Below are 15,377 nucleotides of genomic sequence, written 5' to 3'. Positions count from 1 at the left end.
TCAACACTGCAGGGTGAGAGTACTCAGGTTCATGGGAAAGCAACAGAGACGTCAGCTGAGGACAACCCAACACAAGCGCCACCAGCAGTAAGACCAGAAATCTAAAACGTACCTTAACATAAGCAGTGTAGTGCTGACACTCCTCAGTTTTAATGTCCAGATTGAGCTGTTGGCTCATCTGACTGATCTGAGATCCGCTCAAAGTGAAGTAAACCCGGGAAGTTTGGCTCTTCTGTCGCTTATCCACATCAGCTGTCAGGTTATACAGCAGCTCTGCAAAAAGACAGAAACACATAATGTCAACTGGCAGCAGTGGTTCCTTGAGGGTTTGGTTTTCTGTTAAGCACCATCAAAACATGGCATAAAATAAATTATTGCTTATTGCAGTCAAATTAATGTGAGTCAGAGGTAAGATGGGAACATGTTTCACATTTCTTAGTCAAATCATCTGACATTAACTTAACAAGAGCAGTTGTTCTACAGTGCGTCGTTTAATGAAAACAGAACTAAACCGAGACTTCAGCAATTTACTCACAGGTTTGCTACTGTGAGGAACTAACTGAATTTTGCACAGTCTTTCATCCAGGAGTCAGAAAAAAGTTGAAAAAAGCCATACATTTATTAAGGGTGCAATAACTATTGAAAAACTGAGCTCGTATTTCTGTTCAAGATGAGCGGACAAGGATTAACAAAAAAAGAAAATTAATTTTCCAGCTGCTGTGAAAGTAAACATTTCAATAACATCATTCCTTGCTGGTTCCACCCCTGGCTTTACTGATGTCGAGACACTTGATTCTGAGAAAACCATATAAGGGCCTCTGGTCATTTAAAATCCGTTCCTCTGAATGAATCAGCCTCAGTCTGTAGTAATTGCTTCAAGAGGGCGTCATACTGGTGAAACAGTGGGAGGGGTGGTAAACACACCCTGTTCAGACCAAAGCCTACTGTTTCCTCCATCTAACAGAGGAAAAGGAAGGTTTCATTATGGGAGTCGCCAAATACATGGTGCTGCACTTTCCATGGTGTTTGCCAGACGGCTAAACAGAGAGGCATTATTCCTGCCTGCCAGGACATATTCATTAGAGAACGACAGGGCTCCTGCTTCCCTGGGGGGCTGTGAATGACCACACTGTAACACTGGATCAGGGCTGCACCTCAGCAATCCACAGGCACCGCACCCAAGAGCCGGTTAGCAAAGCCTGAAGAGTAAAGTGGTAAGCAAATGCACTGACAGTCAGCCACAGGCCAAAGGCCAACCACACTGACCGCCTCTGAGCACAAGGAGAATTTCTCTGCTTGATTGTGTTTACATATATTCCACAGTTAAATGACCACTAAAAGTTCAAGGAGTACGAATTTAACTTTGTCACAATAAATGGCCATAATATATCTACATGGGCTTGATAGAGTATAGCAATGACAAAGGCCTGCTGAGATTTCTGGTTTCTGATATTTGCTTTCAGAATTTACAGTGATGACAACTTAAGAAATTGAGGGCCTAAATATAAACATACATTTTAAATGAGATAAGTTTCTTTATGTTTTCAGGTTTTGCTGTGTTGGAGAGAGCCAAGATGGCTGTTTCCTTTAGTTTTATGTTAACATGACATTTGTATCACGCTTCCTGAATAATTCTTAGTAAGGAGGATTCGTCCTCACCTATCTGTCCAGGCACCTGTCGTCCCTTGAAGCGCATGCACACAGTGACATTGAAACAGTTTAGGTTCTGGGGGCCTTCATGGCACTGTGGCACAGAGATGTTGATGGAGACGGGCAGGAAGATGGAGACATCCACTGTAATAACAGGTCGTGACCTACAACCACATCATCCAACAGAGTGTGGGAGAAACTGAACATTAAAATGACTCAGAAGTAGAAACAAAATACGGCAGTGTAACAGAATGATCCCATACTCACCTTAGCAGCACAACGCTATCTGCCATAAAAGCTCCAATGGAGACATCTGCAATGAAAACATAATGCAAATGACTAGCCTTAAAGAAGGCATGGTGTTAATGAAACGTCTGCTGAGAACACTCTTTACAACTGCCAATCCAAAACAATGCAGAGAGGTCTTTAACTGTCACGCTGGTAGAGTCTGAATGTGTGCGGTGGAATAGCGTAAACAAGGCGCCTCTATCACAAGTCTGACACACTGCTACTGAAGAAAAATAAGGTCCTAAAAGCTTGAGGGTGAAAACCCAAATCATTTTATATTTAATGTTTTTTCCATACCTGCGTATCCATTGCCATCCATATCCACAATGCCAGAGATTGACTGTCCAAACATCTGCAGACCAGGGTTTACACTGCGCCCAGACAGTTTCTGTAACAGATGATACCAGCACAAACAACGCATGAGCCAAAGTGAAGAAAAACAGAAACCAATGTGTAGTGTTTTTGCTTTATAGGTGAAAGATCTAAGTTTCTTTCGACTGAAGTGTGTTGTTTCATTTTATTTATTTTTTTCATATTTAAATTAACTTCAAAAAATAGTTCCAGTATATTATTCTAAGTCTTGTAAAATGAATTCATGCCATTTTTGCAGCTTCTGTGTAGATTAAACCAAAGAGATACAATGTGTACAAGTACTACTAGGCACATTTTTGAACAGACAAGATGTCAATGCCTTGCACCAAAATTGTGCAAAGCATTGATGTGCTGTCTGACATTAGGAAGAGATCTTACCATTGAGTATTTACTGATGATTCCTGTGGCGTCCCCGTGGTAGATATAAACAGCTCCTCCATAGTCGTCCTCTTTAGGGGCTCCTATGGCTACATCTGAGGAGACAAGTAAAGACAAGTGTTTCTGTGAAAAGTCAGTACAGAAATACATGAATAGGTAAATGACTGTGTGTTTGTGAATGTGTCCAAACGTTTTTATTAACTCTGTGTTTACTTTCAGCTGGCCAGAGCCTGGGAAACAAGCTGTTACAATAACACTCTTAACAGACAATTAAGCATTGTTAGTGGACATAAAAACTTGTGCGACCTCAGAGAGTGGAAAGAAAATCATAAAGTTCTGGCAAGAGCAGTGACACATCTCCTTATCCCATTTCCCTGCAAGATCTGCACATAAACTTTCTATTTATAACCCAAAACACTTCCATGTGGTGCAGCATACCAACACAGAAATGGTAAAAGAACAGCACTCTTTTTAGTAACTATTAAACATTGATGAACTCGATATACAGAGGTAGAATTATACGTGTTCTTAGTGAAACCAAATGTGCATTTCCATGGTAGTTGTTTCAAATTAAACAGTAGCAGTTAAGTTGTAAATAATATTGCCAGTCGAGCAGTTCTTTCAACACACTGAGTGTTACATGATAAGTTACTGACTTACATGATAAGTTACACATCCCACTGCTATCTTTCTCCACACACACACACACACACACACTGTGCCAAGCTGCAAGCCTCGAGGCATATCACACACAGAGATGAAACTGGGTAGGAGCTTCCAGCCTCAAGTGTGAGACAGATGCCAAATTGAGCCGTCAAAGCTGAGCCAAGTGCATGAGAAGAAAACAAACCGCATTAGTGTGTGTGTCTTTGTGTGTATAAAATTTGCGTCTGGATAAATGTGTGTGCAGAAGTGTGATAGAGGGCGATATTTTCTAAAGATCCCTCTCGCCACAGGATAATCAAAACAAAATGTCTGAAATGATGGAGTTTGTTGCACCTACTGAGCAGCTCAAGCAGCCAACATTTGCTTGAGGGTTGGTGTGAAGAATGAAACTTTACTAACAAGGAAATGGCTTTGCTGCATGACAGCAGGACAATGTCACACTAATGGCATTGAGTACTGTTACAAAGTGGTTCTCATGGCTACGATTATAGTGTTATAGACCAAATGAGAGCATTTACAATACTTTACACTTTACAACACAACCCCCACCTTTGTTCTAACCTCTCACCAGTGGCTAGGAAGGTGGACATCACTAATGAAAACATGTCCCCAGTGTGGTCCTGTAATTCAGTCACTCCTGCTCTGTCACCATATAAAAACATGTATACAGTCAATATTCTGTTCCTCTCATGTATGTAGCTGGGGAGGACAAAAATATAGAGACACTGAGTGTAATGTAGTCCAGTACAACACCACCTTTAACTATGACCTCAATAATAAACGTGATTGAATTTATACATTTACGACGATTTCACCAAAACTGAAATATTCTGAGCTTCATAAACACAGATGTTAAGGTGTAAGTGTTGCATTGAATTGCATACAATTGTACAGGTGTACCTAATAAAGTGGCTGGTGACTGTATGTGTATGTAGTCAGCATAAAGTTTCTAATGTGCATTATTTTGTACTGACCTTGATAACCATCATCGTCTATGTCTCCTATTGCCGTAATACATTCCCCAAAGTGTGCATTGAAAGCACTGTCCCCAGTCAAAACAGTGGCTTCCTCCATCACCCCCTGAGAGCAGCAGTGGGCAAGAGAACAATTTATGAACAAAGCTGGCAAAAGAAAAAGAGAAAGGTCCTACAGTATACTACAACAGGACAAATAATACATTAAATTCTTTGGCCCGGGCAGCATTTAGATGGTTTTTATCCAGACAATTTAAATCCGAACAGATAACCAACTACCCCGCAAGAACTATCAATTCTTGTCAAGGTACTATAGGTTAAATAATTTCACTACCTAATCAAACATTGCTCCACTGTTTATGCCAGTAACATGATTACAAACACATTTTAGGAGAAATCAGACATCGTGTTTCCACTGAGTCAATGATCCCACTCACATTTCCCTTGCTGAGGTACACAGACACCTGGCCTTCATCTCGGAGCTGGCTGTGCATGGGTGCCCCCACCAGCAGGTCTGACAGGCCGTCCTGGTTCAGATCAACTGCACACAATGAGGAGCCAAAGTAAGAGCCCATCTGGAACCAAGCCGAGCCACAGAGCAATGGGTCAGATCACAGACACCTCTTCACTTCATGCAGTATGATTGATATACACTTTGACTGGATTTATTTCCCTTTTTATGACTATACCAATATTATAAGAATATTTACACAACTTATGACCTGAAGCTACCTTGACTTCCTTGTATTTACTCTGAATGGAAAGCATTAGCTACTTTCCAGACTATAGCTTCTGGCAAATGTGTTCCTTCTTTAAATCACTGTTGCCATTCAAAATTTAACTCGCACATAAACAGAGCAGTTCGGACAACAAAGCATGTGTACAGTGTATTGCAAAAATCAACTGCATCATGCCTAAGGCAGATTAGACTAAATAATACTGCTGTTGTACTGTTCCTGTCCCTGAGAGTATAGTATAACAATCAACTCAAAGCAAAATATGTGCTGTATAATGATTAAAAACAGGACTGTAAGAGGCCTTTGGAAGAATATAGGACCACCATACCATTTTCCCTGAGGCCTGAAAACTCTTCACCAAAGACACACCATCAATTTTGAAAATGTATACCTGTGCAGGAGAAAAACATAATCACTGTAGCAAGCAACGAACGAGGAAAGACAACCACAAGAAATACAAAAGATGAAGTCCCTACTTTTCCGCTGCCGCCATGCTGAGGTGCCCCTGCAGCTATATCAATTACATTAGGAGAGGAGAAGCGCCCAGCGGTCACAGCATAGCCTGCAGACACAGACAACAATCGGTTTCAGCTCCACTTGTATGAACATATTTGACATTCAGCACAGTTAGTCTCATTAACAGGCTCTCACCAAGGTAGCTGTATCTGTGGGAGTCGACATCTTCTTTGTTAGGGCTGTAGAAAGAGTCAGAAGTCAAGTTGTACACCTTGATTGTTCCAGTCCAGTAGTATGACCCCGGTGCCCCCATCACTACCAGTTCCTGAAAATGAAACCCGCACATTCATTCAGATAGCTGTGACTTTGATTCACCCATTACCCGCGCTAGCACTGCTGAAGCGAGGAGAAAAAAGGAGAAGAACATTGCTGGGTGAATGTCTGGTTAACCAAGGACCACAGACTGGCTTGTGCTATCTGCTCTGAATCCAGATGACAGGCCAGCGGAAGCTGTCTGCTTTGATGTGATGAGGAATTCAGAGCCAGAGCAAAATTGTCAGTTGTAAAAATGAGTTGTTCACAGCCTTTTGTTGTGATGGTCCACAGCTATTTGCGGAGCCAGACCATAGCAGTTAAGATACACTGCTTTGATGACGCACACCCAAAAAAAAATGTGCCGTATTTTGGCTTATCACCTGAGTCAGTTACACTGGAGGATGTGCAGTCACACTGAGAACTCTTCCTTCATAGAAACAAACTGAACACAGTGAGGGCCTTATTCAGCAGCATACATTCCCCCTGTGCTGTGGTGTCAAACATCTGGGCACCATGAGGCGTATGGACCATGGTTCAGACAAGGATAAGGTTTAACAGTTGGGCATCTCTTGCTTTAAAATCTTCACATTCTTTCAAGGGAGGGAGTCAGATAAACACTGACATTCTTATTCTGTGAAAAAGGTGGGCTTGATGATTTCTCTTTGGTTTTAAAACAGTAGTTTCACTGTTGAGTCCAGTGTCATAATAAAGTCCTCTATCTAGTGATATTCACAGCTTTCACATGGAATTGATCAAAACTTCTTACATAAAATAAATAAGATGACGTTTCTGGTAGTAAGTACAAGCTCTTCACCTGTGCAGCTCTTTTTAGCTTACAGTATATGTTGATTTGTTTTTCCGCTTGGTTTTATCTAATAAAATAAGGAAACTAGTCCCTAACACAGGACGTCATTCACTGCTGAAAGCCTGACCATTCAAAACAGCTTTAAGCAAGATTTTCAAACGTTGTGTTGAAACACACAAGCAAATAATTTGTATTAAATGTTCAACAAGGGAGCAGGCAGATCATGTGAAAAGATCCAATTTTAGTCCTGTGAAATGAAAACCATTTTTAAATGCATGCTGCCTGAGTGTGATCTTGAGCCTATCATGCATGTGTCCTTGTCAATTTAAGTTTCAGTTTTAAAGTATATTTTAAAAAGCTGTAGATTACTATTCTGTTGCTTGGCTGATTGATTAGTTGTTTGTGGCTTGAGTTTAGGACTAGGGTAACCAGAAAGCTAAAATAATGTTATTTAGCACAGGCAAAATGAAGTTTGACCCTGATGGCACGGTGGTGTCCTGAGGTCAGATTTACAGGCTACTGTCCTGCACGGCGTGCTGTAGGCCGAGACTTGAAAGGATCTGTGCAGATCGTGCTGCTCACTAAAAATATTAAATTGCTATTTTATAGAATAAGAAACATGTCTAAACTGGTTAAATCTGACTGTAGTCCTCTTTTCCTTTCGGACTATATTCTCACAAAATGCCTTCAGAGGTTAAAGCTGTGTCACCTTCCTCTCATCACTTCTGCTCACTGCACCAGCTTTACCTGCTTACAGACAAAGGGGTGTGAGAGACCAACAGTTTTCTAAGATACAAAAAGATAATGTGCGAGCAAAGATGATGTCATGTGAAAGCAGTAGTGCATCTAAGCTAAGGAGAAAAGGAAACTCGTATTTCCTTAAGTGCCTTATCTTGTGGAACCACACATAGGTCATGGGGGCTGCTGCAGCCTATCCACCAGTGTCTGCCCATGGAAACATTAGCCAACAGTTATCAGCAGGGTGCCATCTGATTTGACACAAATACTCATGTATATCTATCTCTAAGAATTCTGATTTTCCACATCATTTGATCCCCCTCAGCTCCATATATATTATCCCTGCTAACTTCTGAATACTAGTGTCAGAGTCAACAAAGAGCGAGAACAAAAGGTTCACAGTGTGAAGTCCAATAGGACAGTAAAACAAGATAAGAACAACAAATACTTTCATATTTAACAAGAAAATGCAAGTAACAGAAATTGGTATTACAGTTGAACATGTGATTCAGCTGCTCATTTTATCGAACAATGCTTCTGAAGCTCATGGAGTTTGGATAACAACAAGCAACACTAAGAGAGTATTATATGGATAAAGAAGGTGAACAAGCACCGTTGCTGACCTCTGTAAAAACTCCCGCTATCCCGGCCTGGCACGAACCATGCTCTTCCCCATACTTCTGTTTATAGTCTGTAAGAAAAAAACCCACAAATTATTCCACTGTGTGTTTGAGCCAGCATTTACTGGAGTTTTTCCTGCATTTCTATGGCAGTAGTCCAAATCCCAGTCCCGTCCAAGAGGAATCTTAGGGCAGAAAGTAGACCGAGAGAAGGGGTGCAACACCACATTCAACAAAAAAAACCTCCTTACTTACGGGGAACACTGTGCTCTCAGGTTGCAAAAATATTGACCTTGGATCTGCACATAATGCATTGTAAATAAAGTCCCATGCAGTCCGTCTGGCTTCATCACAACTGTTGGCAACTAGAGTTACGGAAGGAAGTTAAACCCGACCTGGGGCCACAATTAAGTTATAAAACAGCCTTTAATAAATAGTTCAGCCACATATGAATAACACATTTGCATGAGTCAGCTTAATATGTTACCTGCTACATTACTTTTCAAACAAAACATGAGTTTTAGAAGTGCCTGATTTCTGAAAAATCAACCCAAACCTGTGCTGTGACAAATCAGCCATAATTACACATCTGTGAAAATGCTAAAAGGAAATAAACTCTTTTGAAAAAAGTGCATATATTTGGCTTAACAAACTGTGTCCATCAATTAGTAGGAATTGGTTTTTGCCAAAGTACTCGTGTTGGACCGAGGAAGAGTGAGAACACTTTCCCTCAGTGCCAGAACACCAGTCCCAAGCCAGAAGCAGCTGTGGGACTTCAGGCTGATTGTGCTGGCTACAGAGAACACGTGCAGTGATAAAATGTAACCACAGAGTAGGATAAACAGACTAAACTAGTGCATCCCAACCTGGGGCTCTGGACTCATCAAGGGGTCCCAAGAAAAATCTGTGGGGTCATAAGGTGATAAAAAAAAAAAAGAAATATACAAGGCTAGTGTAAATCCATGCTAGCAGGTCTGTGATCCCCATATTATAATACATCTCCCCCCTGTGTGAGCCACCTCGTTTTCTGGTGTAACTGTTCTTAAGAACTATAGACTATTTTGATTTGGGAATGGCATTGGTTTCATAGGAATTTGGTCATAATCAAATTTGCTAAACAAACTGAAATGTTCTTTCTTCCACCCCTTGCAATTTGTTTGATCTTTTCTGGTGTCCGTTTGGCTGATGTGAGAAGTTAGTCATGTACAGTTTATTAAGCATGTGTTCTACTTATCCACGATGGTGCCGCTACTGTACCTTCATAGCAAGGGATGAGTTCTTTTGTCCTGCCCTGAAGCGTTGGAGGAATGATGGAGCAGTATCCATGTGGAAGGATATGCTCTGAGTCGTAGAAGACGTTTTTCCAGCGGTGAGCACAAGCCTGCAAGAGCGAAAAACAAATTCAGGTATATGTCCAATCTGTAAACACAAGCAGTTCAGACTGCAGGCAGGCGTTCCTGAACCACACTGACAGTTTAGGCCCCTTCCTCACTGGGCTGGAGTCAGTGTGTCTCTGTGGCTGTCAAAGGATCATCACTGAGAGGGGGAATTAAAGCCTATTCATAACCCTGACCATAACAACCATGGTCTGTGGTGTGAATAACTAAGCTGCATCTTCAGACCTCCAAGCAACATTAATCTGCAGCAAGAAAATGTTCATATTAACATTTGTGTTTTAAAAGTTATGACTTCAAAACTGCTCCTGTGGGCTCTACTGAAAAGCCAAAAGTTCAAACAGCTAAAAATAGTAGTGGATCAACTCTGACTTTACTGTGCTGCTGCTGATACAGGGAGTGCATTTCTTAAACTGACAGTGAGTAATTCTCAAAACAATATTTTGCTGCTGTGATTTTAAAAATAAAACATTCCACAGATAAGCGGCAAGCAAACAGGATAATACAGACTAGATTTCAAACTCTGCACAAGTCAGGCCACAGAATGTGTAAATGTGGTAATAATTTAGTACCCTGGGGGGGGACGATGGTGGGGCTCCTGTGGCTCTGGGGACAGTTCTGGACGCCTCTGTACAGTCAAAGTTCACTTAATTTCCCTTCGCATTGTTTAACTCCCCACGCACACATGCAGCCAATCCAAATGAATGTAAGAGCTCGGCAGATTGTGGGCACGCACAACGAGTGTCAGATGACTGTCTGAATGCAACATGCTATGTTGAGAAACACTTGTGTTTCAAAGACAGCTTGGCCAACAGTAGTAACAAGTCCAGCATGAGCTCTCTGTCTGGAGCGGAAAAAAAGATCAATCAGCTGACATAAACAAAGCAAAAGGAGCCCCAGCAGCAGCTGACAAGTTCAGTTGAGGCAGCAACAGAGGTTTATGGTTACAGTACAGAGTCACGTTAAAGATATAACTGGTCACAAGCATGGCCTTCACTGAGAGCACAGATGAAATCAGCATGGTACACATCTGCCAAGTGGCCATCTCCCCCCTGTTGCACAGCAACGTGAGTCCATTCAGATGAGAGAAAGAAAATAAGTGCTTTGGAGAGGAGAGCAAAACAATACATGGCTCTGAAAAGTCACCACCTTTTTTTTATCACAAATCTATCTAGACGGCCACAGAGTGTGTGACTTAAAGCCTGTTGCTATACAACTCTACACTCAAATTCCCAAAACTGACATCTCCAAGAAGTCTTCACATTTTGATGGACTGTAAAGTAAAGCCAAGGGGAATGGTCTGAAAATCATGCCAATACATTCCACTGATGTATAAAAAATGGACCAAAGACAAACATACTGAAAGGTTATCTGGATGTCGTCAAAGAGATGAATTCTGGGAATTTTACTGACTCCCAGATCAATCACCAACTTGTATTCAAGCACTTTCACACCTGTCATGAGTTTCGAGAGCTGCCCAGTCCATCAGTCGCCTTCAAATTGTTGGAAGGCTGCTAGTTCCCTCGCTGCCCACCGTAGAGGACAGGGGATAATGTTTAATGAAAGGCTGCCCTTGGACGAGACCACTGCAGTGGGGCTGAACCCTAAACAAACTCTGCCAGCTGCCCTATGATCTCTGTGCAAACACCCAGCCAAGCACCTCCAGGGATTAGCACCACTAGTTAGTCTTCTGATTTCTCTGAACACCACTCTCTGTTTTTACACAATAAACAATCTACTTTTGCCAAATCATGTTGCACTAACTTTTCCATCTCCAAACATGAGGTAAAGGGTTTGTAGTATTATGCAACCACACCACAGTTTCTAATTCTGTCTCACTTTAGTTGTTACTCCAGCTTTAAATGTGCAAAAACATAAAGCGATAAATACAAAATCATGACATGAGAATGAAGCGGTTAAAGGAGGGGTGTAAGGTCGAGACCAGCTGTAGTTTAACACTGCTGTTTGAGGTAAGACACTTGTAACAATGATGGTGGTATAATCAAGTCTGTTTTTACAAGAATATATGGTTTGCATTAAAGAGTCTGCTCTGGTGCAGCACTGTATCCCTGTAACTCACCAGTATCTTGCCGTCGGCTCTGTCCTGGCGGGCTAGGCTAACCCCCATCCACTCATCATCTCTGTCTTCCTTGCACGTCTTCCCACACGACTCCCTCGGCCTGTTTCCTGGAAGACAATGAGAGCAGCTTGCAGACGTCGAGTCATCAGGACAGAGGATGTCTTGGAGCTAGTAACCTGTCACCCGTCAGCCACTGTCAGCTTTTCACTTTTGGCTTTTATTATTCATCTCTGCTGAATTGGCAAGGTTATAGAGTTGACTGTTTGAAACACTGTAGACCAGAAATAAAACAAGGCAGTTGTTTGTGGTTCTCTACTGCTCACAGCAAATCTTAAGTTACTCTACAGCTGCTACAATCAATACTTTGTCACCTTTACCCAAAGAAAAAATCTATAATGACACTTAGCATAGCACAACAACAGTGGATTTTTGAGGCACAAACTAATATTGATATTTGAGACTTACATGTCTGACAATTGGCTGATATTACTTTTAACTTTAATACATAAAATAAACATTTTCTATGAGAATCCATTTAGGGCTGCAACTAATGATGATTAGCTTCATGAGTGAGTAATCTGCAATTCTCAATCAACTGTCTGGTTAAAGAAACATCTGGAAAAAAATGTAAATGCCCATAATAATGTCCATAAATTCAATGAAATGTCATGTTTTGTCCCACCTACAGTCCAAAACAACCAAACATATGCCCAATGTTTCTGTAAAGCTATTTTCTTGTTACTTATTAGCCAACATGCCGATACCATCATATCGGCTGTAAGCTAATATTGGCTGATGCTATATCAACCCAGCTAGTTTGTTGTTCATGCTTTACAATTAGTGCTTTCAGTCATGTTTATATGTAATCCCACAAAGTTATGAGGTTCAGATAAACAGGGAAATCAGACTTAAAAGGGAAGCATCAAAAGACTACAGAGAAATGCGTAGTGTTGCAGTGCACAGACTGGTGCCATACAACTTGGGAAGTGTTACCTCAAATGATAGGTATTAGTGTGCATGATGCAGATCTTGTACTGCTTTGTAATTTTATAAACATTATTGACTAAATCCAGGACCATCTTATGGAGATTATAAATCATAAAGACGAGAAAGGTCATAAACCCAGTAGCCCGCTTCAAGTTTTATTCTCTTTCTACAATACATTCAGTGTAAACTGCTGTGATTACTCTGTGTCAGCATGCTGTTAGTTCCCTGATAGCCTCAGGTTTCATCTCCTCTCAAAAGTCAATGGTTCACTGAGCACCAAGCAGCACATGCTTACTGTGAGAGTATATGTGCTCTCTGTTTTTTTTCTTGAACATATATTGAGCCACGCGTGCACCCTGGCTTATTTGACCGCAAGAACAAAGTCGAGAAGGGGAAAGCGAAGCTCAACTTTCTGGCTCTCATACTTGGAAAATATTAGCAGAAGCATAAATCATATTTATAAAAACATAAAACAGACCTCTGCACACAGAACCCTCTTGTCTTTTGCATGTCTCCATATAGAAGGTTCAGAACTAAAAGAAGAACTGTGGCACTGTTAGGAGAAGTATAAAGCTGTATTCTGATAAAACAAAACAGATGCTTGGGGGAGTTCATGCAGCGTGGACAAGAAAAGCTGCAGGGAAGCCCAGCATGTGTCTGTGTGGACTGTGGCAACAGGTAGTGAACTTTTCTCCGATTTAAGTTTTAAATTCTAAACTGATCAAGATGTGCGTAGGTGCATGTGTTGCCCTGAGGCTATAGTTAGTGTATATGCCATTATTTGCTGTTGTGGAGATGCTGCTACCTCTTCCCAGGTCCATCTCTGTGCAGCGGTGGTCTGGGTTGCTGTGAACTCGACACTTATATACAGCTCCAGGAGAGCGCACGGAGCTACTGTAGGTAGAGTTTGCCCTCGGAGCTCCTACTATTATCCTGCATCAAATGGGGAGAGGGGAGAGGATGGGAGACTGAGGTTTTCACCCGCCAAACACCTAACAATATCTTTAACATGTGTCACCGCTGCCTTTGGATAAAAATGAAAATCTATTGCCAGGATTAAAACTTTCAGTACAAGCAGAATTTGACTTTCATGAGGAACATTATCCGTTATTGTTTATATTTATTAAGTATGGACGCAGCCCGAACTCTAGAAACACCTGAAACATTCATTTCAAAAGTAGGAATTCATTGCATCATTGATAGAAAATAACATCATTTCCAGGAGCAGTAAAACATGGGACTCACCACCGTGTGTTGTCGTGATAATGCTCCAGCACAGAATAGCCAAAAAAACTAGAATTTTTCCCTCGGAACACCAAAGGATGTTCTAAGTCTATATTATACGAATAAGCCAAAGAAATTGAAAGACAGGCATAAAAAACTATTTGTAATCCAGTTTTTCGTCTTCGAGGAGGAGCCATCCCTTCCCACATCACGCGTAATAACGCGGTTAAATGTCCAGAAAAGAAGGGGAAAACCAATAAGGAGGAAATGTCAACTCTTCAGTGGTCAAAGTTTTACAAAACTATCTTTCAGGTGATTTTCCTGGTCTAGCACAGCGTGTGGGCTGTGATGGCATGAGGAAAGCTTTGAGCAGGAAAGTTAACGGTCCGGTAAATAACGGTGCGTCAGCTTCTCCCCATTCTGTGTCAATCTGAGAAAGTCCTGCTCGTAGGCTCCGGGTCGTGGAGATAAATTCGGTCAGCTGTGTCAATTACAAACATGCAACTGGGATAAGGCCGGAAATGTGAATGTTTTTTGGAAAATAAAGACCTCGCTGTCGGGTTGAACTGCTGCAGTGATGTTTTAATCTGGAAGGTGAAACCGGAACCTGTGTTTTTCATTATGCAAGAGTGACACTGGTGAAGTTATGAACGATTATGGAGAGAGGCGAATCGTTTTTGAGGCGCAAAGAATCACATTTCACCAATGGGCTTCGGGGGTTCAACGCACCTAAACTGAGAAACGAGGGCGCACTGCTGCCATCTAATGTTTTCCAGGCACAACGAACACATCTAACACCATTTTTAATAGTAAAAAGTTTTGGTTTTAATGAGCAGTATTGCGATTTATTCATTACAATAGCCAAGTTTCTCTGTTAAAATTGGGAGTTTCTTAGTTGTTTATGTCGCCTTAAACAAGCAATAGGACACTCAAGGTCCTCCTACCAATTGTTTAGTCAACCAAAGACTGACTTAATTTCCTCTTGAATAAAAGGATTTACAAAAAAGCAAAGATTAAATAAGAGACTGGGAAAAAGCACATTTATATATTTGCAAAAGTAATTTTATTTATTTCAATCAACTGACATACTCTCAGTTTTATCCTGCAATGTTTTGGTAGGAGGTCAAACCCCCTGCTTTGGAACCAGATGTTGCACAATGTCTCTACATCTTACATTATAGGTCACTGTATATATAATACGTAGTCTTTCAATATGCACATACACATCGGTAAATAAAGTAATAAAGTTATAATCATACTCCAGTTTTCTTTGCACATTTGCCATGCTCTTTTTACAGAACAAGTAATTACTGAAAATCTGACCAATGTGTAAAGCAGATTGCTGTTCAGCTCATAACAGTTTTGTTTGCCATTTTGCTTAGCTGTCTGTATTTGTGTACACCTGTAAATGTCTGTTTTAATTTCCCCCTTCACTCAAACCTTCATTGGCAGAATGATGGACAGTAGGTGCAGTTTGACACTAGGACTAGCTTTAAATCCATCTGCTGAATGTGGAAAGTGTCTTTGTGCTCACCTTAAACCTGAATTTAAGTCTAAGCAAGTTCTGTGACATCACTGGTTTGGAAACCAATCACTGGTTCAATACACACACGACTTTCTTTATATTTTTTTAATAAGTCATATTAAACACACAATGCCTTCAGACATTTCTGGAGAGGTTTTTAGTGTTTAA

At 41.0% G+C, this 15,377-nt stretch overlaps 1 protein-coding gene across 1 annotated transcript in view; it reads right to left on the bottom strand.

The window, feature by feature from the left end:
• Positions 1–14,331, bottom strand: part of itga9 (integrin, alpha 9) — a 42,321-nt gene extending 27,990 nt beyond the window's left edge. Inside the window, exons 1-15 of the mRNA XM_020602644.1 lie at positions 13,706–14,331; positions 13,266–13,393; positions 11,474–11,580; positions 9,257–9,380; positions 8,003–8,070; positions 5,717–5,846; positions 5,542–5,627; positions 5,394–5,456; positions 4,766–4,903; positions 4,329–4,434; positions 2,689–2,783; positions 2,236–2,326; positions 1,918–1,963; positions 1,660–1,814; positions 113–273 (exon numbers count right to left, since the gene is read on the bottom strand). Of these exons, the coding sequence (XP_020458300.1) occupies positions 113–273; positions 1,660–1,814; positions 1,918–1,963; positions 2,236–2,326; positions 2,689–2,783; positions 4,329–4,434; positions 4,766–4,903; positions 5,394–5,456; positions 5,542–5,627; positions 5,717–5,846; positions 8,003–8,070; positions 9,257–9,380; positions 11,474–11,580; positions 13,266–13,393; positions 13,706–13,893 (1,686 nt within the window). The 5' untranslated portion in view covers positions 13,894–14,331. The remainder of the gene's footprint in view (positions 1–112; positions 274–1,659; positions 1,815–1,917; positions 1,964–2,235; positions 2,327–2,688; positions 2,784–4,328; positions 4,435–4,765; positions 4,904–5,393; positions 5,457–5,541; positions 5,628–5,716; positions 5,847–8,002; positions 8,071–9,256; positions 9,381–11,473; positions 11,581–13,265; positions 13,394–13,705) is intronic.
• Between the last annotated feature and the right edge of the window lie 1,046 nt (positions 14,332–15,377).

This window comes from Monopterus albus, unplaced genomic scaffold, assembly GCF_001952655.1.
Source record: "Monopterus albus unplaced genomic scaffold, M_albus_1.0 scaffold3.1, whole genome shotgun sequence".
NCBI lineage: Eukaryota > Metazoa > Chordata > Actinopteri > Synbranchiformes > Synbranchidae > Monopterus > Monopterus albus.
This window is presented reverse-complemented; position numbering and strand designations above follow the sequence as displayed.